The sequence below is a fragment of the Carcharhinus amblyrhynchos genome, chromosome 15 (assembly GCF_965287045.1).
Source record: "Carcharhinus amblyrhynchos chromosome 15, sCarAmb.v2.hapA, whole genome shotgun sequence".
NCBI lineage: Eukaryota > Metazoa > Chordata > Chondrichthyes > Carcharhiniformes > Carcharhinidae > Carcharhinus > Carcharhinus amblyrhynchos.
This window is the reverse complement of record NC_137338.1, coordinates 15,067,049-15,091,905: the sequence shown is the minus strand read 5'-3', so window position 1 is coordinate 15,091,905 and position 24,857 is coordinate 15,067,049. Positions and strand designations below refer to the sequence as shown.

General features: G+C 43.6%; 1 protein-coding gene across 1 annotated transcript in view; it reads left to right on the top strand.

The window, feature by feature from the left end:
• Positions 1-5,179, top strand: part of fstl1b (follistatin-like 1b) — a 117,560-nt gene extending 112,381 nt beyond the window's left edge. Inside the window, exon 11 of the mRNA XM_080203446.1 lies at positions 1,940-5,179. Coding sequence (XP_080059572.1) covers positions 1,940-1,984 — 45 coding nt within the window. The 3' untranslated portion in view covers positions 1,985-5,179. The remainder of the gene's footprint in view (positions 1-1,939) is intronic.
• Positions 5,180-24,857: the final 19,678 nt, after the last annotated feature.

The following is a 24,857-nucleotide window of genomic DNA, read 5'->3' as shown; positions in this document are numbered from 1 at the left end:
AAACTGAGAAATTAATATCAAATATGGGAATTTCTGCCTTGAGTGGATCAAAATTTGCTTTCATCAGAATATTATTTACTTCAATTATTCAGTAATAACAGTCTTTTTCTTCAAAGTATTATACGGATGGATATCTAATAGTCAAAGACAATGCAAGTGGGTGCTAAATACTTCAATTTAATATTGTTGGCTCGTAAAACCAGCCAGTTATTACTTACATGGCCTGGACAAAATGGAGAATTCAGGGAAGTCATAGAATCTGTACAGTGCAGAAGGAGGCCATTCAGCCCACCAGGCCTACACCGACAACAATCCTACTCAGACCCCATCCCCTTAACCTCACGTATTTACCCTCTTAATCCCCCAACACTCAGGAGCAATTGAGCATGGCCAGCCCACTTCACCTGCACATCTTTGAACTGTGGGAGGAAACCGCAGCACCCCGAGGAAACCCACGCAGACACTGGGAGAATGTGCAAACTCCACATAGTGACCCAAGCTGGGAATTGAACCAGAGTCCCTGGTGCTGTGAGGTGGTAGAAAAACGGCACTATGAGCACCCACTGGTCAAAATAACTTTGATGTAACATAAGCATAAGCACCAATTGAAATCTTCTCTCAATCGCACTTGGTGAAAGGTGCATATCACCATTGTGTTTGGGCAATAAACTAACATGGATAGAAGATTGACTAACTGACAGGAAACAGAGAGTCAGAATAAAGGGGATATCTTCAGATTAGCAAATTGGAGGCGGGGTGAGGGGGGCTCAGCTAAGGTCATGGACGAAAGGAATGAATGTATTGTAACCAAATTCGCTGACAATACAAAGTGAGGAAGGAAAGCAAGTTGTGAGGAGGTCACAAAGAGTCTGCAAATGGGTACAGACTGATGGAGGGGCAAACATCTGACAAATGGAATGTAATGTGGGAAATTGTGAAGTTGTGGCGTGGGGAGGGGAGGAGAGCACAGTCATTGAATACATACAAAAGCTGAGTTAGACAGATCTGTAAGGGAGTTGAGGAGTATGGCATGGGGTGGGGTGGGGTGGCACAGTGGTGGTAAAGGAATGGTTGGGGCAGGCAGGAACATGGAGTTAAAGCCACAGTCCAGTCAGGCATGATCATGTTGAATAGCAAAGCAGGCTGAAGGGATAAAAAGCCTTTTCCTGATCCCACATCTTATGATTTTGTATTTTAATGTTTTTTGTACCACGCCATTAGAAACTGATTGATTGTGTAGCTGCAGTCACAATTCCAATGTCCTTTTATAGCAGTGATAAAGAACAAAGAACAAAATCAGCCTGGGAAACAGGCCCTTCGGCCCAACGAGCCCACGCTGCCATCTCAACACCACCTCTCTACCCATGACCCCTATCTAATGATCTCTTTTGTGATGTTTTAAATTGCCAGAGGTTGTTCAAACTGAAAAGACAGTATCATTGCCTGCACCAACCATCATTGAACAGTTTAACTCAGAAATTTACAATGACTTTGCTACCTTGTGGGTGGCATAGTGGCGCAGTGGGTTAGCACTGCTGTCTCACAGAGCCAGGGACCTGGGTTCGATTCCCAGCTTGAGTCACTGTCAGTGCAAAGTCTGCACATTCTCCCCGTGTCTGTGTGGGTTTCCTCCCACATTGCAAAAGACATGCTGGTTATGTGCATTGGCCATGCTAAGTTCTCCCTCTGTGTACCCGAACAGGTGCTAGACTGTGGCGACTAGGGGATTTTCACTGTAACTTTATTGCGGGGTTAATGTAATCCTACTTGTGACACAAGTTAAGAAACTTAAGCTTAATTTTAAATTTAACTGTCTACTTTGGCTAGACACCATGCAAATTGACTTATTTAAGGCTTTAGAACGTTGTAAATTTATCTCTGACGTTGCGACTTGCTGCTTAGGAAAGCGCTAATGAGCTTATTTTTCTGTTTTGTTTAGGAGACTGCTGAGAAGGCTAAGAAAGCGAACGTAAAGGACATCTAAAAATATAGGGTTTGGAGGAGAAACGAAGTTGATCATTTTTCAAGCCTGTTTCTCTCCATTCAGCCTACCAGTAAACACTTGGAACTTCAACAATCACTACTAAATATATATACACATTATAAACAGTATTTTTGGGGCTTTGTGTTGGGGATGAAGGGAGTCCTTGGTTTTATTCAAACAGACTTTTTGTCATGTACTGTAATGTTAAACAAGAGTTTAGTAAAAGAGCTAGCCATAAATGGTAAACTGTTTGGTTAGAATTGCAGCAGCTACGTAATCCTGTGACGGAAGATGGTGGGAAACATAGTCCCCCACCCCCCCACCCATTCTTTCTTAATATCCATATCCCTCTGAATTACACACAGAACCAGAAGTGGAACTTCCTCGCACAGCATCCGTGGATCAGAATTCTAGATTAAAGTTTCCCCGTGAGTCCTAAAATTCAGAATGCAACTTTGAATAGAGCGATGGAGTAAGAATTGCTGGAAAGATCTTTTTTTTTTTAATTTGAACACACAGAGAAATGTGGATATGGAGTGACCTCCAGCTGACAAAAGTTCAGTGACATGGGACCAAAATTGTGGTGTAACTCACTGACGCCCGTTGATAACCAAATCCTACAATTAACCCAGAATTTTTCACCTTTTGATGATTGAAGCAAGTTAATATGAGAAAGATGATATCACTGAAATAATTTTTTTGTATGAAAAACTATTTAAAATATTAACTCATCATTATAACGTCCTTTTTTCTCATTTATAAAGTGATTCAAAAACGTGTTTGGCTGTGGCTGTGTCGCACTTTGGATCCCTTCAGTATAAATGCTCGTGGCACTGGCTGGAATTTACCAGCCTGTCATGCTGGCGGGATCTTCCAGTCCCGCCGACGTGAACGCAGATTTCAGTGGCTCACCAGCGAGGGTTCTCCTGTGGGCAGATTTCAGCCTGCATCTTCTTTGTTGGTGCTCATAAACTTAGTGAAATTGGAGTTCTGTCTGCCTGAGCTTTGCACAGGTTTCCCCACCCCCCCGGCAAATTCCTCGGGCCAGTATTACTTTTGGAGGAGTTTCAGCTTCTCCCCAGAACACACTGAAGGGGAGGTGAAGAAAAGCCTGCTACATTGCAAGTTCCTGGATCCTACAGCAGCTTAATGAGGCTATGCCAGAGAAAAACAATTGCCTAGTTCATGTGCAAAGTGCCAATCGAACACCCCCACTCCCTGGGCAAGCCTGTTAATTTTTTTTTTCAAAAGATCTCTTGCGCAAAGCTGGGATGATGGAACATCCTGTCATTGCTAAACTGTTAGCATTGCCATGTTAATAAAGACAGAAAGTGTAACGTGCGATCCCACATTTTCAATCTTGTCCTTTTTTTTGGTTCCCCGCCCATATCTTTCTGGGATTTTTGTATTCAGCAGGAGTAACACCAGAAAGGAGGTCACTACAAGAGCAGAAATGGGCAGGCACCAAATGGTCCCTGCTGATTTTTCCATTGCTGCCAGTTTGGCTGATGCCAGGAGATGTAGCTCAGAGCAGATTTCCCCCTCCCCCACAATGGTCTGTCGGTCATGCAGAGGATTATAGGAAATGTAACGATAGCCATCTTCTCCAAAGGATTACAAGCACTCTTTTGACATTTCACAGAGGTGCTACCACATTCCCTCTTTCCTTTTATATAATATATGTATAATTTTTATGTTATTTACAGTTTTTTTTTCAATAATCTCTGGAGTGTCCAAAATTTTATTTAAACCCTGTTGCGTTATGTGGAGATCCACAATATTGAACTCAGAAGCTTGGGCGCCGAAGTGTAGATGGAAAATCCTGTAGAAGTTGGCTGTGACGGGATATGATGAGGGAGCACCAGGGTGGAGAATTGCCATGGGTGTAGTCAGAAAGGGAGTAACTAACTGCCTTATGCCATTATGCTCTGGAGCTGCTGAGATCCGTTTGTAACCAGCCAAAGGCAAGCTGTATGCCAGAAGGTGCTGATGTTTCAAAGTGCTTTCTCTGCATTTGGAAGAGAGCATTCAGCCTTGTCGTCCGGGTTTTTTTTGCATTTGTTAAACATTATGATCAACTTTTCCATTACTTGCACTCCATCTCGAGCTAATGGTGGGTCTGGGGAGATCAGAATCACCTATTGCAGGTAGAAGGTATTTGATGCAATGTTTGGTGATAATCAGAAGATGCTTCAACTGGGAATATCATAATTTCAGGAATGGGGGGGTGGGGTAGTTGTAAGCCAAGGTTAAGATGGGAAGAAATCAGTTTAAATGCCTTTGGACTACTTTGTTAAAGGTGAGATCATCCAGGCATTACCCTAATAACAGTTGAGTTGATTGCTTGGGGAAAACAGTATTGTATTGCATTCGCTTTTCACCTTATTCTCTGAAACTGGTTTGCTGACGGTGTGGTTAATGAATCTGATTGAATATGAACAAGAACAAACCCCCCCCCCCCCCCCTCCAACTCCCTTGCAGATAAAGGAAGAAGACCATGCCTGAAAGATTGGTATTTAATCAGTTTCTTCACCCCAATATCAGTGTCAGAACTTCATGGAAGTGTCAGCTTGCACATATTTGCACCATGTATCTCTCTATTTCAATGTTGTTAATGGTTATTCGCTCTAAGACTGTGTTTCTGTGACCTTGTTTTGAACCTTATTGAACCGTAAGACCTTGCTACCTTATTGAACCATGACAGGAACCTTGTATACTCTGTGACCAAACTATGGTAAGAGGATTTCATGTATTGTAGTTTCTTTTTGTACTTACTGGCATTTTTGGGCTTAATGCCAATAAATTTTCTTACAAAAATGTTTTAAAAATCATGATTTCCGTTATTGAAAGGCAAAATGACTCTTTTGATCTTGAAATTTATTATTCATATACTATATTTAAGGTAGAAATTTGTCTTGGGCAGTAGGCAGTGGGGGCCATACGCTATACACACTATCTGGTATTCAGTTGCAGTAGGAGTTTCTATCCGGCACTGAGTATAGATATGGCCAAACCCCTAATTTGCATCAGCACCTGACACAAATTTCTACCCTAAAATCTCTGTTTAACCTGCTGCGTATGGAGCAGTCAACATCGGCATTGGTAAAACTAAAAAATGTGTCCATTCTGTCTTGGTTACTCCTCTAAGCTCTGTATCATATGTTGAAGAGAGTAAAATCTGAGCTTTATGTCCCAGACATGTTTATGTCTTTTTTTCTTTAACTTCACATTTTGGACTATTGTCAGAGGAATTCAATCCAGACTCTCCTGTGCATGTCCTTCACCAAAGATCCCACATAGTGCCAAAAGTCGTGGAAATACTGAGATCTAATAAATGGCAACCGAGAGAGGCATTAAACTAATTATTAATGCACACAGCAATAAACTGATGCATAGATAATCATCTATTGAGTAAAAGAAAGGGAGAGAAGTGTATACCATGAGTACAGGAATGAATAAGGCCCAAAGTTACTAAAGTACATTTTGAGATCAGCATGCCCTAAAGAAAGATTAAAAGATCTACCTGATAAAAACAGGGTAATTTCACAAGATCATTCCTGTACTCACTATATACATTGACTCTTGGTCTGATTCCTGTATACACTGACTCTGTCTCATTTCTGTACTCACTGTATACACTGGCTCTGTCTCATTCCTGTACTCACTGTATACACTGGCTCTGATTTTCATTCCTGTACTCACTGTATACACTGGCTCCTGGTCTAATTCCTGTACTGACCATATACACTGGCTCTGTGTCTCATTCCTGTACTCACTATATACACTGGCTCTGATTCTGATTCCTGTACTCACTATACACTGGCTCTGGGTCTAATTCCTGTACTCACTGCATACATTGGCTCCTGACTGTTTAATAAAACAGACCAAATCTCAGGATGTTGTCTTCCCTAAATGTGAAAATCTAGGTAGCCGCTGGCAATAGTTTGCAAAATGTGCACATGGGGAAACTCCATTAGGAAGAAAATGTCCCAAGTTCTCACCACTGTGGGACCCTTCAGTGATAAAGTGGAGCATTTTGTGCCGACAAACAAAATAACAGTGGATATCAGGGTTCCCATATTCCTGTGCATGGGATGGGTGTTGGTTAGTGCAACCAAAGAAAACCAGCAGTAAAACATATGAACAAATTGTGGATATTCTGCAAGGAGACTACTCACAAAGTCTTTGGCGTTTGCAGTGTGCTTCAGATTCCACAAAAGAAATCAAGAAGAGGAAAATTAATTTATACAATTTATGGCTGTAGTAAGAACACTTGCAGAGTAAGAACAGTACAATACACGAATAGACCCTTTGGCCATCCAAGCCTGTGCCAATCATGATGTCTGCCTAAACTAAAACTGTACACACTTATGGAGTCTGCGTCCTTTCATTCCCAGACTATTCATGTATCCATCTAGTTGCCCCTTAAATGCCACTTTCGTACCTGCTCCCACTACCTCTCCGGACACTGCTTTCCAGACATTCACCATCCTCTCTGTATAAAACATGCCTTGCACATCTCCTCTAAATGTTTCCCCATGCACCTTAAACCTATGTTCCCTAATACTTAACTTTCCCAACCTAGAAAAGAGTATCTTACTACCCACTCTACCCATTAACAATGGCACTCACTTGATGAAAGAACAGCACTCCAAAAACTCATGCTACTGAATAAATCTGTTGGACTTTAACCTGGTGTTGTGAGACTACTTACTGTGCCTACCTCAGTCCAACGCTGGCAATTCCACATCATCACTTGGTCCATGCCACTCATAAATTTGTAATTCTCGTATCAGGTCGCCCCTCAACCTCTATCGTTCCAGTGAGAACAAACCATGTTTATCCAACCTCATCTCATAGGTAATACCTCCCAGACCAGGCAACATCATGTACCCTCTCCAAAGCATCCACATCCTTCTGGGAGTACAGTAACCAGAATTGTACACAATATTCCAAATGAGGCCTAACTAAGATTCTGTACAACTGCAGCATGACCTGCCAACTTCTATTCTCAATGCCTCGACCGATGAAGGCAAGCATGCCATATGCTTACCTTATCCACCTGCTTTGTCACTATGTACAGTGCATTTGGTGATGTGTTGAATGATACAATTAGGGACAGGTTGGTCTGCGAAGTGAGGCAATGTAGAAACAATTGCTAACCTAGAAGAGGGTTATTCTGAAAAAGGCCATGGAAATTGCGGTTTCAATGGAGCTGGCTGCAAAAGAAGCTCTGCAACTGATTTTGAATACTCGAATTCACAAAATGTCAGATGATCGACATTTAAGAGTTTTGAAACTTGTACATATCATTGATATGTGAAGCCAGGGTATTCAGTTGCAGAATGCTAGTGCAAGGATATATAGACAAAGTGGGGAAAAATAAGTCACATATAGCATACCTGCAGAAGAGGAAGCAAGCAACAATCAAAAATAGCAAGCAAAAGCAGCATGGAAACAGAATAAAAGAAGTGTTCATGCTGTGTAAAAGGGTCGAGAGAAATGAGGTGACTCGCAGTCACCGAATATGCTCGTCATTGCTGGTGATACGAATAGATAGTGGGTCACCCCACTGCTGCATGGACAGCCAATAAGGATGGAATCGATACTGGGACAGCCAGCTCACTGATGCCAGAAACCACATGTGAGGAAAAAGGCAGACATGTTCCCTCAGGTATACTGTTGAAGGCTGACACAGATGCATTGGTTCCACTGAAGGGCCACATTGAAGGAGCTGTGCAACCTAACGGGCAAACAGCAGATTTGTCTTCACACACATTAAAGGGCAATTGTCCAATGTTGGTGGCTCGGACATGGTTAGGGAAGATGCCACTGAACTGGGCCAAAGCCTACCTGATGTTCAATGCAGAATCAGGTCTAAAGAGAGACACATCTGTGTTTGATGGAGAATTGGGGAGTATGAAAGCAGCTGAAGAGATGAGGCATCTTTCACAAAAATGTCAAACTTGAGGGGTTTGGCACTGCAATCAATCAATTTGAAATCGATAAAAATATCTTGGGGATTTAAACTTTAAATCCCTCCATTACCATCATTAGCATACTGATGTTCCTAACAGTGTTGCTATGGTACTAATGTTGGTTAGAATCCTACAGGGCAGAAGGAGGGCCCAACGAGACTGCACCCATCACAATCCCACCCAGGCCCTATCCCCACAGCCACATGCATTTACCCTAGCTAGTCCCCATGATACTAAGTGGCAATTTAGCACGGCCAATTCACCTAATCCGCACATCTTTGGACTGTGGGAGGAAACCGGAGCAAGCAGAGTAAACCCATGCAGACATGGGAAGAATGTGCAAATTCCACATAGACAGTGACCCAAGCTGGGCATTGAGCCTGGATCCCTGGTGCTGTGAGGCAGCAGTGCTAATCACTGTGCCGCCCTTAATGTGATATGTGATTACCCTTTGCTGTTAGCGTGCTGTTTAAATGTTCTGAGCCATATTTGGGCAGATGTATTTAACTGCCACTATAATTTTGCTCCAGGAACAGATTGCTGGTGGAGAAAGGTCCACATTGATCTTCCACCATTGCCCATCAGAGGGATCACCTGAAACTGGACGGTAATGAACAGAAAAATCCAGAGGTTGCCAGTAACGTTTCAAAGTATCATTTATCATTTTGAGAACAAGGCAGAGAAAAGGAGCAAATTTATGGTCAGTTGGAAGGAGATTAAGACTGAGAGGTCTAGACAGACTGCACGTGGAGAGGATGTTTCCATCAGTGGGACAGACTAGAACGCGAGGCGTGAAGGGATGCTCCTTTAAAACTAAGGTGAGAAATGTCTTCAGCCAGAGGGTAGTGAATTTGTAGAATTCATTGCCACAGAAGGGCAATGGAGGCCAGATCAATGACAGAAATAGATAGATACTTGATTAATAAGGGGATTAAGGTTGATGGAAGAAGGCTGGAGAATAGGGATGGGAAGCAATCAGCCATGTTTGAATGGTGGGGCAGACTCGATGGGCTGAATGGTCTAATTCAGCTCCTATATCTTTTGGTTTTATGGGCTTATGGAGAGCTGTATGTGGATTGGGCCATAAGAGCATTCGGAAAGAGTGTGAGGAGTGATGTGTGACTGCAGCTAGAAACAAGGTTTCACAAGGTAACACACTGGTAATCAGGTGGATTCAACAGATACCATGGGTGGAGTTCTCCTAATCCAGTAGCTGGGTGGACGCAGTGCACCCGGAGGGAGCCAGAAACCCGTCAGCGTAAAATCCCATTGCAATTCTCCCAAAGGCAGGGGCAAGGCCGGGTCGCTTTGCCCGCTGGCAGGTGGCACAAACATTATTTGCATTCATTTGCATCTCATAAATGCTCATTAAAATGCTGCCTGCTGTCAGGGCTTTCAATCTTGTGCCACGCCAGCGGGAAATCACATCGGTGCCAAACCTGATTGTGAATGAGTGGCATGCACACCGTGGTGCTCAGATCACCAGAGATTTCGGAGCGAGTCCAACAACTTCCTGCCATAGTTCTGCTCTGCTCCTGCTGTGCTGTTTGTCACTCTGCCGAGGCAGACTGATTCCTGTCCTCCATCTCCATGTCAAGCAAGTTTTCATGGACAATACCATGCTGCCAGAACCATTGACCCTCCTGTGTCACCATCTTGGGTCTGTGCCTGGGGTAGGGGATTACAGGGGTCTCCTTCCCCCTGGTGCCACAGACCCTATCTGGAGAACACTGCGCTGCCAGACCCATGGACCTCCTGTGTCACCGTCTCAGGTCAGTGCTGTGTCTGGGGTTGACGAGTACAGGGGTCACCGTGCCTCTGTTACCCCATGCCAGTGTCTATCTGGTCAGCACTGTGTTACTGGACTCACACATGCACCGCAGCAAAGGTCCAAAGTTTGACCAAGGGCAGAAGTAAGGAGGGGAAGAGGTGAGGTCCAACAAAGACGAGGAGGGTTGTGCAAGAAGTTGGGAGAGGGGATGGGTGAGGGCTCATAATGGCTGCCAGAGAGGCAAGGAGGCAGATGAAGAAGATAAACAATGGAAGGGAGACGGAAGGCAAAGCAATGGGAGCATGGGAGGGGCAGTCACATTTTGTGAGGAGGTGGAATGCCCCTAATTCACACAGGGCACACTTGAAGGACATATTCCCCTTTCATTATGGAGTGCTTCAAAAGGTTAATCATGGCACAAATCAATTCCAGACTCCAGAACTACCTGGATCCACTACAGTTTGCTTACTGCCACAACAGGTCCACAGCAGACACCATCTCCATGGCCCTGCACTCAACCCTGGAACACCTAGAGTAACACGGACACCAATGTCAGACTCCTATATATTGACTACAGCTCAGCCTTCAATACCAATACCCCTTCAATACCAATACCCCTTCAATACCAATACCCCTTCAATACCAATACCCCTTCAATACCAATACCTCCAATACCAATACTCCTTCAATACCAATACCCCTTCAATACCAATACTCCTTCAATACCAATACCCCTTCAATACCAATACCTCCAATACCAATACTCCTTCAATACCAATACCCCTTCAATACCAATACTCCTTCAATACCAATACTCCTTCAATACCAATACCCCTTCAATACCAATACTCCTTCAATACCAATACCTCCAATACCAATACCTCCAATACCAATACCCCTTCAATACCAATACCCCTTCAATACCAATACCCCTTCAATACCAATACCCCTTCAATACCAATACTCCTCCAATACCAATACCCCTTCAATACCAATACCCCTTCAATACCAATACTCCTTCAATACCAATACCTCCAATACCAATACCTCCAATACCAATACCCCTTCAATACCAATACCCCTTCAATACCAATACCCCTTCAATACCAATACTCCTTCAATACCAAGACCCCTTCAATACCAATACCTCCAATACCAATACCCCTTCAATACCAATACCCCTTCAATACCAATACTCCTTCAATACCACTACTCCTTCAATACCAATACCCCTTCAATACCAATAGTCCTTCAATACCAATACTCCTTCAATACCAATACCCCTTCAATACCAATACTCCTTCAATACCAATACCCCTTCAATACCAATACTCCTTCAATACCAATACCCCTTCAATACCAATACTCCTTCAATACCAATACCCCTTCAATACCAATACTCCTTCAATACCAATACCCCTTCAATACCAATACTCCTTCAATACCAATACCCCTTCAATACCAATACTCCTTCAATACCAATACTCCTTCAATACCACTACTCCTTCAATACCAATACCCCTTCAATACCAATACCCCTTCAATACCAATACTCCTTCAATACCAATACCCCTTCAATACCAATACTCCTTCAATACCAATACCCCTTCAATACCAATACCCCTTCAATACCAATACCCCTTCATAACCAATACTCCTTCAATACCAATACCCCTTCAATACCAATACCCCTTCAATACCAATACTCCTTCAATACCAATACCCCTTCAATACCAATACTCCTTCAATACCAATACTCCTTCAATACCAATACCCCTTCAATACCAATACTCCTTCAATACCAATACCCCTTCAATATCAATACCCCTTCAATATCAATACTCCTTCAATACCAATACCCCTTCAATACCAATACCCCTTCAATACCAATACCCCTTCAATACCAATACTCCTTCAATACCAATACCCCTTCAATACCAATACTCCTTCAATACCAATACTCCTTCAATACCAATACCCCTTCAATACCAATACCCCTTCAATATCAATACCCCTTCAATATCAATACTCCTTCAATACCAATACCCCTTCAATACCAATACTCCTTCAATACCAATACCCCTTCAATACCAATACCCCTTCAATACCAATACTCCTTCAATGCCAATACCCCTTCAATACCAATACTCCTTCAATACCAATACCCCTTCAATACCAATACTCCTTCAATACCAATACTCCTTCAATACCACTACTCCTTCAATACCAATACCCCTTCAATACCAATACCCCTTCAATACCAATACTCCTTCAATACCAATACCCCTTCAATACCAATACCCCTTCAATACCAATACCCCTTCAATACCAATACTCCTTCAATACCAATACCCCTTCAATACCAATACTCCTTCAATACCAATACTCCTTCAATACCAATACCCCTTCAATACCAATACTCCTTCAATACCAATACCCCTTCAATATCAATACCCCTTCAATATCAATACTCCTTCAATACCAATACCCCTTCAATACCAATACCCCTTCAATACCAATACCCCTTCAATACCAATACCCCTTCAATACCAATACTCCTTCAATACCAATACCCCTTCAATACCAATACTCCTTCAATACCAATACTCCTTCAATACCAATACCCCTTCAATACCAATACTCCTTCAATACCAATACCCCTTCAATATCAATACCCCTTCAATATCAATACTCCTTCAATACCAATACCCCTTCAATACCAATACCCCTTCAATACCAATTCTCCTTCAATACCAATACCCCTTCAATACCAATACTCCTTCAATACCAATACCCCTTCAATACCAATACTCCTTCAATACCAATACCCCTTCAATACCAATACCCCTTCAATATCAATACTCCTTCAATACCAATACCCCTTCAATACCAATACTCCTTCAATACCAATACCCCTTCAATATCAATACCCCTTCAATACCAATACCCCTTCAATACCAATACCCCTTCAATATCAATACCCCTTCAATATCAATACCCCTTCAATACCAATACCCCTTCAATACCAATACCCCTTCAATACCAATACCCCTTCAATATCAATACCCCTTCAATATCAATACTCCTTCAATACCAATACCCCTTCAATACCAATACCCCTTCAATACCAATACTCCTTCAATACCAATACCCCTTCAATACCAATACTCCTTCAATACCAATACCCCTTCAATACCAATACTCCTTCACTACCAATACCCCATCAATACCAATACTCCTTCAATACCAATACTCCTTCAATACCAATACCCCTTCAATACCAATACTCCTTCAATACCAATACCTCCAATACCAATACTCCTTCACTACCAATACCCCATCAATACCAATACCCCATCAATACCAATACTCCTTCAATACCAATACTCCTTCAATACCAATACCCCATCAATACCAATACCCCTTCAATACCAATACCCCATCAATACCAATACCAATACCCCTTCAATACCAATACCCCTTCGATACCAATACCCCTTCAATACCAATACCCCTTCAATACCAATAGTCCTTCAATACCAATACTCCTTCAATACCAATACCCCTTCAATACCAATACCCCTTTAATACCAATACTCCTTCAGTACCAATACCCCTTCAATACCAATACCCCTTCAATACCAATATTCCTTCAATACCAATACCCCTTCAATACCAATATCCCTTCAATATCAATACTCCTTCAATACCAATACCCCTTCAATACCAATACTCCTTCAATACCAATACCTCCAATACCAATACTCCTTCACTACCAATACCCCATCAATACCAATACTCCTTCAATACCAATACTCCTTTAATACCAATACCCCTTCAATACCAATACTCCTTCAATACCAATACCCCTTCAATACCAATACCCCTTCAATACCAATACTCCTTCAATACCAATACCTCCAATACCAATACTCCTTCACTACCAATACCCCATCAATACCAATACCCCATCAATACCAATACTCCTTCAATACCAATACCCCATCAATACCAATACCCCTTCAATACCAATACCCCATCAATACCAATACCAATACCCCTTCAATACCAATACTCCTTCAATACCAATACCCCTTCAATACCAATACTCCTTCAATACCAATACCCCTTCAATACCATTACTCCTTCAATATTCCCACAAAACACATCTTCAAACTCCGTGGCCTGGGCCTCAGCACCTTCCTCTGCGACTGGATCCTGAATTTCCTAACTCACAGAACACAATCAGTAAGGGTAGGCAACAACACCTCCTCCATGATCACCCTCAACATCGATGCCCCACAAGGCTGTGTTGTCAGCCCCCTACTCCTTATACACCTATGACTGTGCAGCCAAATTTCCCTCCAATTCGATTTTCAAGTTTGCTGACAACACCACCATAGTGGGTCGGATCTCAAACAATAACGAGACAGAGCACAGGAATGAGATAGAGAATCTGGTGAACTGATGTAGCGAGAATAATCTCTCCCTCTATGTCAACAAAACGAAGGAGATTGTCATTGACTTAAGGAAGTGTAAAGGGTAGAGAGCTTCAAGTTTTTAGGTGTCCAGATCACCAACAACTTGCCCTGGTCCTCCCATGCCAACACTATAATTAAGAAAGCCCATCAACGCCTCTATTTTCTCAGAAGACTAAGGAAATTTGGCACGTCAGCTATGACTCTCACCAACTTTTACAGATGCATCATAGAAAGCATTCTTTCTGGCCCTGCTCATATCGAGATGATAAAATCCTGTCCAAGGTCAAGGGGCCTTTCCATTGTTTGCTCCTTGCCCACTCCGATTCCCATGGTGGCAGGACAGTAAAATTCTGGCCACTGGACAGCAAACTCCACACGGGTCACTGTCTGTGTGGAGTTCGCACATTCTCCCCGTGCCTGCATGGGTTTCCTTCGGGTGCTCTGCTTTCCTCCCACAGTTCGAAAGATGTGCTGGTTTGGTGCACTGGCCATGCTAAATTCTCCTTCAGTTAAAGTTAATTTATGAGTCACAAATAAGGCTTACATTAACACTGCAATGAAGTTACTGAGAAATTCCCTGAGTTGCCACATTCCAGCGCCTGTTTGGGTCAATGCACCTAACCAATGTGTCTTTCGGACTGTGGGAGGAAACCCAAGTACCCAGAGGAAACTCACGCAGACACGGGGAGAATGTGCAAGAGGTGACATAATTTGAATCCAGGTCTCTGGCGCTGTGAGGCAGCAGGGCTAACCACTGTGCCACCGTGCCAGAACAGATGCCAGAGTGTGGCAACTTGAGGATTATTACAGTAACTTCACTGTAGTTTTAATGTAAGCCTATTTGTGACAATAATAAACACATTTTCTTCCTGCTGGAAGGATCTTCTGGCTCTGCTGAAGGCACTCCAGCTACACCCCCCACTTCCCCCCTCCCGCGATGGGACAAGCAAGCCATGCAAGCCCCCATAGATTTCAGCGGGACTGGAAGATTCTACTGGTAACTAATAGCAAGCCGCCTCCACCACCCAAAACCGGCAGGACTGGAAAATGCTACCCGGTGGATAAGTAATAGATCTTTCTGGGTTCATTGGGACACAATTACATTTTCTCCATTATGAGATTTACACCCCAGTTTTACTGATTTATTGGGCTGTAAATATCAACACAGTTCAAGCTGCCTCATGAATATTCTAACCAAGGGAATGTTTGCTCAAAGAAGCCAGATTTGCTCCCCATAACTTGAGCTAGAAAATGTTCTGGTTTATCGCAACATTTCAAAAGGACTTGAAGCCCATTGCGCAGCTCTCAAACCCCGATCTCAGTCATTGTCAAGTGTAGAGGGAGATGTCCAGCATGTAACAGTCAGAAAGAAAATTCCAGAACCTGCAGTGGGCTTCAAGTTACAGACAGGAGACGTCAGAAGCGATCCAATTTGCCTGCGCCCCTTTAATTGTGTAATTCCACGTTGCTGAAAAGGTCTAGGCAAACTAAAGGTGGACAAAAGTGGACAATACTAGTGATACATTCTCTGCTTTTCTCTACGTTTGGGTGGGAGTGGAAGAAGGAATGCATCAGTTCGAGTGGCTTTATATTTTCTGATATCTGTGTTTACAGCATAATCTGAGCCATTACCCTTAGGCTTTGACCCTGCGTGGAAATCAAATTGTGTGATGCCGTTAGTGACAATCCGTTAGTTTAATATTCCATGAACGTAAGTTATATTAAGAGGTTTTCTTGCACAAGAAAACCCCCTAAAAGCATGAAAAGGGGGAGGAGTTCCACACAAAATGTGTTTGAAACCACACAGGTTTTGTTACAGGATTTGCTTCACTGAAATTCATTTTCTTAATTACAAACGTAATGTCTTCCATAAACCTGAGCAATCAGGCAGTGTAATAATGTACTATGTAAACATAAGAAATAGGAGCAGGAGTAGGCCTCATGGCCTCTTGAGACTGCAGAAATAGGCCACTTGGCCCCTCAAGCCTGCAGTAGTAGGCCATATAGCCCCTTGAGCCTACAGTGGTAGGTCATATGGCCCCCTGAGCCTACAGTAGTAGGCCATATAGCCCCTTTAGCCTGCAGAAGAAGGCCTGATGGTCCCCTGAGCCTGCAGCCTCCATCCTACTAGTTTCTGTTCTTTCCATTAAAAATCTTCCTTTTCTATTTAAGATTGGTAATTAACCTGGTGCCATTTTATGAAAACAGCTGAAAATTGGTTTATCTCCAAAATAAGTGTTTTTAATGAGTTCCAGTCCACTTCCATCTTGAGTAACTTTATTTAAAATCATTGGAAATTACATTCAAAAATTAGACTGAACCCAGAAGAAATTCACCACACTCCGACACCTGTTTGGGACAATGCACCTAACCAGCACATCTTTCAGAATGTGGGAGGAAACCCACACAGACATGGGGAGAACATGCAGACTCCACACAGACAGTGACCCAAGCTGGGAATCGAACCCAGGGTCCCTGGCACTGTGAGACAGCAGTGCTAACTACTGTGCTACCATGCCACCCATATAAATGATCACAGGAAGCACCTCTGTTAAGTGGTTTTGCTGGAACTTACGTTTCAAATTCCCTTATCTCTTGCGATGATTGAGCTGATTCTCCTCAGATTGGGGCTGGCCATCCAGTTTTCCACCTGTCCTCGTTATGTATTAGTCTTTTTTGTTTATTTATTCATGGGATATGGGCGTCGCTGGCTGGGTCAGCATTTATTGCCCACCCCTAGCTGCCCAAAGGCAGTTGAGAGTCAACCACATTGCTGTGGCTCTGGAGTCACACATAGGCCAGACCAGGTAAAGATGGCAGATTTCCTTCCCTAAAGGGCATTAATGAACCAGATGGGTTTTTCTGACAATTGACAATTCTTTCATGGTCATCAGTAGCTTCTTAATTCCAGATATTTTTTATTGAATTCAAAGTCTATCTCCTGCTGTGTCGGGATTCGAACCAGGGTCCCCAGAGTATTAGCTGAGCTTCTAGATTAATAGTCTGACGATAATACCACTAGGCCATCATCTTCCCTCATCCTAATTCCATGAAAATCCAGGCTGTTTTATTGATATGGGTTTAGGGAAACACGACATAGGAATTTTGATTGCATCTACGTTTGGAGTCAAGGATTGCACTTGTCACAGTCCAGGCAGCTGAATGCTTAGACGTCAATGGTGGAGTGATTTTAAAATAGGGGGAGTCACAAAAGACCAAAATGGAAGGAGTGTGGAGACTGAGATCGGAGGGGGGAGGTGAGGCAATGAAGGGCGGAAAGTGATCACCTGGCAGGCAGTACGGGGCCAAGGCAGCTCTGGAACTGAGATAGGGGGAGGTGATGGCCTAATGCTATTATCACTAGACTTTTAATCCAGAAACTCAACTAATGTTCTGGGGACCTGGGTTCGAATCCCACCACGGCAGATGGTGGAATTTGAATTCAATTTTAAAAAAATCTGGAATTAAGAATCTACCAATGACCATGAAACCATTGTTGATTGTCGGAAAGAACCAATTTGTCCACTGATGTCCCTTAGGGAAGGAAATCTGCATTCCTTACCCTGTCTGGCCTAGACTCCAGAGCCATAGCAATTTGACTGACTCTCAACTACCCTCGGGCAACTAGGGATGGGCAATAAATGCTGGCCAGCCAGTGATGCCCAAGTCCCACAAATGAATTTAAAAAAAGGCCCCACAGACACAGGAAATAGATTAATGAGGTGGGGAGGGACCTGGGTAGGAAGGAGCTGTTATGTTTAGTGGCCTGATCAAGCTGAGCATTAGGCCTGTGACTGGATGCAGAATAAAGTTGTGCTCTGTTATTGGCAATGTCCTGATAACAGAGATGTCATACATCAGGCTGCGTGACAACAATGTTCCAGCAAAGACAAGCCAGTAAACTGCAGATAGGGATGCAAATCACCCTCATCCCTCAGGAATTATGCAGTATGTTTCTGAGCAGTGGAAGGTCAAACCTTGAACTGCCTGTATTCTAAACAGGAAGCATGGAGTCTAATCCCACTGAAGGAAGAGACTGTTAGGGTGAAGCATTCCACCAACGCCTCTACTTTCTCAGGGGACTAAGGAAATTTAGCATGTCTGCCAGGACTCTCACCAACTTTTACAGATGCACCATAGAAAACACTCTTTCTGGTTGTATCACAGCTTGGTATGTCTCTTCCTCTGGCCAAGATCACAACAAACAATAAAAGAGCATGAATGTAGCCCAATCCATCAGGCAAACCAGCCTCCCATCCACTGATTCTGTCTACACCTAAGGACCCCACACATCTCAGACATTCTTTCTTCCACCCTCTCTTTTAATCCAATTCAATCCAATCAAGTCCAACTCAGAGTCTCAACAAGTTGGGACATTCCCGATCCAAGCTGACAAGACAGGGCTCTCACCTCCTGTCTTGGGTTTGATTTACATGATCCAAGCTGATTGGAGTAGGCATAGCTCCTCCTCCAAGGCTTGATCTCATTTGCATCTTAGCCAAAAGGCCGAGATGCTGCTTTTAAAAATTGCTTCAAATGAAGCTGAAATGTAACCTAATGGATTCAACCAAGTACAGCATGTCGATATAAGCTTGATCTTAGCCCCTTCTTCCATCGGGAAAAAGATACAAAAGTCTGAGGTCACATACCAACCAACTCAAGAACAGCTTCTTCCCTGCTGCCATCAGACTTTTAAGTGGACCCTACTTTGCATTGAGCTGATCCTTCCCTACACCCTAGCCATAACTAACACTACATTCTGCACTCTCTCATTTCCTTCTCTATGAGCAGTATGCTTTGATTGTATAGTGCGCAGGAAACAATACTTTTCACTGTACCCTAATGCATGTGACAGTAATAAATCAAATCAATTATTCCAAAGGCACATCACTGAATCTGTAGGGTCACTTTTCAATTGAAGGAAAGATAAATGTTTTCAGATCACATCAATGTTTACCATATCAGACAGAAGGTAAAATTCCACACTAATGAATATAAATGTGCAAGGAGTTTATAGAATTATAATTTAGATGAGGGGGTCCATGATTACTTATCCAGTTGCAAAGTGGCCCGTTTTGAGAACCACAGCACGAGGTCAGGGTGATTGAAACAGGAAGACACTCCCGATCCTGCCAATTTTAGTCAGCTTCCTGCCAGAGTGGAAAATCCAGGCCATTAAACAAACAGAACCTTCTGACAACAAATAACAGCAAGTACTGTTACAAAGGAAGTAAAGATGCAAATGCGCCAGCAAGCCAGTGAGAATCCATTATGTATCAAATGAATGGGAAGCATGTACACAAATGCTGGTGTAGAAAATAAAGTGGAGAGAAGGTTGTATCATGCAACAACAAGGCACAATAAAGTAATTCATTGTTTGGCTAATTTTACAATCCTGCGGCCTCAACAGGGAACTTGGCTGGAAAACTGGATGCACTCACAGCTCTGGCTGCTGCTGCTTGTCTGGATATGTTTCTGACTGTAATCCACCAAATTAATCCTTGCAGGGGTACTGCTTGAAGGTTTGATGGGGCATTACAAAAATATAAATGTGTTGCCTAGTAATGTTTTTTAAGAAGGTATTGGAGAAAGTGGCCAATCCTGACGACGGGACAAAGGCACATTAAGAATTCTGTGAAAAGGTGTGACATTTTGGAATAAATTCGCTGAGTCAGTGATGTAGGAATGTACACCTCTGCTGGATCTGCGTTGGCGGTGGGCTCTGGGTTATTGGCTGATTCTCTGTGCTCAGGCTTTTGCTTGCCACAGACTAATGGGGTGATCCTTTAAAACAGAGATGAAGAGGAAATTTTTCAGCCAGAGAGTGGTGAATCTGTGGAACTCTTTGCCGCAGAAGGCTGTGGAGGCCAGGTCATTGAGTGTCTTTAATACATAGATAGGTTCTTGATAAAAAAGGGGATCAGGAGTTATGGGGAAAAGGCAGGAGAATGGGGATGAGAAAACTATCAGCTATGATTGAATAGCAGAGCAGGCTCAATGGGCCGAGTGGCCTAATTCTGCTGCTATATCTTATGGTCTTGACCAGATCGTAGGATCAAATATAACATTGGCACCAGTTCCCAGATGTTAGTGAAGAGGACTTTGCAGGGTCAGTTGGGCTGGGAGTGCTATTACCATGTCTTAATTGGTGCCAAGGTCTCACCTGAATGAGGTAAGAAGTCTGACAACACCAGGTTTAAGTCCAACCGATTTATTTGGTAGTAAATTCACAAGCTTTCGGGGTTTGCCCTTCATCAGGTGAATGGAGAGTTCTGGCCTCAGACAGTACATATAACGGCACAGTTTACAGATTACTGAATAGAATGTGAGTCTGTACAATTAACCTGCTATTCAAGCCTTAAAGATGCCAACAATGTGAGTGGAAAGAGCATTATGCATAGGTTAGAGATGTGTATTGTCTCCAGACAGTACCATAAGTGAGGTTTTGCAAACCCAGGTAAGTCATGGGGGTTACAGATAGTGCGACATGATCCTAAGGTCCCGGTTGAGACCATCCTCGTAAGTGCGAAACTTGAATGACCCAGCTGACTTCTTATTCTTTGTCACAGTTTCCTTTAAGCAGCTGGTTGGTTTGGTACCAGTTAGGAGTCAACTCTTGCTCTCTCCCTCTCTCACTCTCTCTGGAGCTCAGTAACTAACTGGCAAGGCTACTTATGCTCTGTCCTTTAAAGTAGAGATGCATTATCTCTTTAGAGTGCATCTTTAGAGTCCCTTTAATAAGAACATAAGAACATAAGAAATAGGAGCAGGAGTAGGCCATCCAGCCCTTCGAGCCTGCCCCGCCATTCAATAAGATCATGGCTGATCCGTCGCTGCTCAGTTCCACTTTCCCGCCCTCTCCCCATAACCCTTAATCCCCTCTCTTATCAAAAACCCATCAACCAGCGTCTTAAAAATATTTAGCGAGGCAGCCTCCACCACTTCAACGGGCAGAGAATTCCAGAGATTCACCACCCTTTGAGTGAAGAAGTTCCTCCTCAACTCCGTTCTAAACCGCCCCCCCTTTATCTTGAGGCTGTGCCCCCTAGTCCTACTGTCTTTTTTGAGCGGGAAGAGTCTCTCCACCTCTATCCTATCCATCCCATTCATCATCTTATACGTCTCAATGAGATCTCCCCTCATTCTTCTAAACTCTAACGAGTACAAGCAGTGTTTATGAAAATAAGTTATTGTTACACTTTATTCCATTTATTCCAGCAATTGGAAAGACACTTAAAGGGAGAATGAAGTGTTACAATTGAAACTTAATATTTAATGTTTTGCCATTGTTTAATGTTTACTTTGTACTCTGCGTGTTTGGGTATTTTCATTGTTACTTATCTGTTACAATGGTACCTGAGAGAGAACACAAGAAGATTGTAAATCCTTCTAATCAGAGGAAGATTTATTTAAGAACATGGACAGAATGTTTATTATGTTCTTAACAATCACCAGATAGCAATTCCAATAGAAAAAGAATTCTATGGAATACAAACTGACTCACAGCAAATTGCCATAGAGATGATGGACAGAATTTTACGAGAATGATTCTAAGTGTCCAGCTAGTGCGACAATGGGAGAATTCCTGATCTGGTTTTTGGGCTAGTTTCACACCCAATCTTATGTACACAGTCATTGAAAAATGGTCTAGACTGTTTCTAGCTGCTGCAGGCAGTGAGTTGGGCTTAGTTCGGCATCCAGCCTGTAGAGGGAGGTACTGTGCATGTGCAAACCTCTGCTTTGATTCAGCGCATGCTCTATAGCTACGGCAGGTGTCTGACAGACAGAAAGAGAGCTGCCTGCTACTGTAGCCTCAGCCAGCTCCCCGCACACCCTGCAATCACCAGGCCCTGCGGCCAATTGCACGTCCCACAGGCATCTAGCCCCAACCCCCTGCCGCCCAGAGCAATTGGCACCCCTGCTCCTGATCCAATCGCAACTGGAGAGTGGCAGCAAGCCCCCACTTTGGGCTGCCCCTTCATGCCCCACCCCACTAGGATCCAACCACCACAGGCCCCTACCCACTGGGCAGTGCCAAGGTGCCCACTGGACATTGCTCGGGTGCCAGGCTGGCACTATCTGGTTGGTACTGCCCAAGGGGCACCCCCCCCACCCTTGCTCTTTGCCTCCCAGGAGGGGCCTCGATGGCCTCTGGTTCTATTGGCAGGGCCAACACCAACTGTTCCCTATTTGTGGGGAGTAGGTGTTTACCTCACCTTCCCGCTGAGGTCGTAAAGGCAAGATAGCCTGGACAATAGAGCGTTGAACTCACTAAACACACGCAAATCAGAATTTCAATATATTTAAATAATTTATTCAGCCTTTTGCCTATTTCCACTGGGAGGTTGTTCTCGCTGGAAATCCGCCCCTCGTAAAATCACTAGAGCTGAGAAATCGGGCGAGATCCTGATTTTTGGGCTCTTGCGTCATTGTCCCGGCTCGTTCCTCCCATAGATGGGCGGGGCAAACCAGTAAAATTTCACCCAATATGTCCACTGCCCCACAGTTTATGACATTGAAATATTCCTGGTAACAGTGTCAGATTCAGTGAGGTTCATACTTCAAGAGGTGACATAGGGGACAGAATATTGTGGGTGGAATAGATATTCACTTTGAGGAGTTAATAATTGAATATGATGTAATGTATCCCAAGTTCAGGAATCTGGTATTGAAAGTCTAAGGGAGAATGTAGAAAAGCGGGAAACGGGTTATAGTTGTTTCCAGTCACTCTCAACTTTGCTTTCGTTGATGATGTTTGTTCCATGCAGTTGGGAAAATGTACTATATAAGATTTTGTGCAATACGGCATATCGATGTTGGTGTCAAGTATTTAGCGGTCAGGGTCTCAGAAATTTAGAGGTCAGTGGGTAATAATCATAACAGGCCAGAGGATCCAATGCATGCACCTCCTGTTCCACGTGGGAACTCCAGGACACTCCATGTATCCTGAATAACCACGTGTGCAAGGGGTGTTGCCCAACATCAACTTCCGAGTTTCAAATCTGGACCTGAAGTTGCTATAGTGCCTCCGAGAGCCTGAGAGTTCCCTGGCTCATGTGTTCTAGGAGGTGGTCATGACAATTTCCAAGGTCTGGCGCTCTGCATTCGGCTTGGTTTGATAATAATCAAGTCAACTCCAGATAGAAGACTTATATCTTTATTCTTTCATGACGTCGGAGCTAGTTTTCCTTAGGGTGGGCAGGCATCAGTGGTCCCGCACACCCAGGCAAAACTAACTCCTTTGTTCTACTATTCCCAAACACTTATCCCAGGGCTTCCAGAGCGTTGGCCTGTTACAACTCATCCCCGACTCTTTTACACCAATAGAGCGGTAGTATAGCTGCATGCACAGTTCATAATGTTCTGAAAACCAATCAGCTCTGTACACACTCTCATCGCAATAAATCCTTACACGACAGTTAAAACGCTTGATATTAGGTACAGCTAGACTGCAGAGTATGATTACTGGCACTTCTGCATACATGCAGGACAGCATGTTCACAGCATGAGATTACAAACTATACAAAAACCTTATGGCTTTTGTATTCTCATTCCCCCCCTGGACACTGGCCGAGGCTCCCCGATTCCATTTACAATTGCATTCTCATTAAGTCCAAGTCCAATTGTTCACGTGTGTCTCCATCCTTCAGCTCCCTTTCCACTTCCCGCCTTGCTTCTGCCATTACCTCCTCGTCCAGCGTCGGCGCACATTCCTCGTCCCCTCCTTCCCCTGTCTTTAGCCAGCATCATTCGATGAGTTGAGTTCAATCCTGTCGTTCCCAGCATCAGCCGAGCCATTAAACATTTCACAACTCCGATTCCGCTGCAGATACATATAATCATCAATATCACATACAGCCCCACATGCTTTAACCATCCAAGCCATCCAGATAATCCCCATCCCCAGTCTCCCCATCCTTTCCCCTCATTAATGGATCCCAACTGCTGGTCAATCTGATTTATAGAGTTGGTCAGGTTGGTAGTAATCTCATCCAGTCCCAATATAGACTTTCCTTCTACCATGGAGCAAACCCCTCCCTGTCTAGCCAATGAGTAATCAAGTGCATACCTATTCTGTCTAGTACATATCCTGAGTTCCTCCAGTCTATCAGTAAGGACTCGAAGGGCTTCCCCAGTAGCATTTCCTAGTATAGTGAGGCCGCATGCAATACAGTTACCATTGTCTGCTGCCATTCGTCCTGGGATAGCCCCAAAGGAGAAAAATCTGGCTGCCCCATACCCATGAGTTTGCCCGGGCGCTAGGGTGGTGATTTCCTTATAGTCAGCACAAAATTCGTTTGAGACTCCTCGCTTATCCCTCCTCATCTGTCCCGGGAGTTCCCAATGATCAGGGCAGGGGACCACACTGGGAGTGATAGTCCCAATTGCGACAGAGTAAGGGTAAGGGTAGCCGTGCCATTGTAAAAGAAGAAATAGCCCTTCTTGGTGTACATAGTCTCAGCTCACTTTTCCATCTCCTCCTGGTCCCAAAATTCCCCTGCATCATGATAAGTAAAGCCTTGGCACCCCACTTTCCCCTGCCTCTTTAGAATGGGGAATGCTTGCCCCTCAGACTCAACATGGGTATCATTTATGGTAGCGCAGATCAGGTTTTCCCCCTCTTTCAAGGCTATACATGAGGA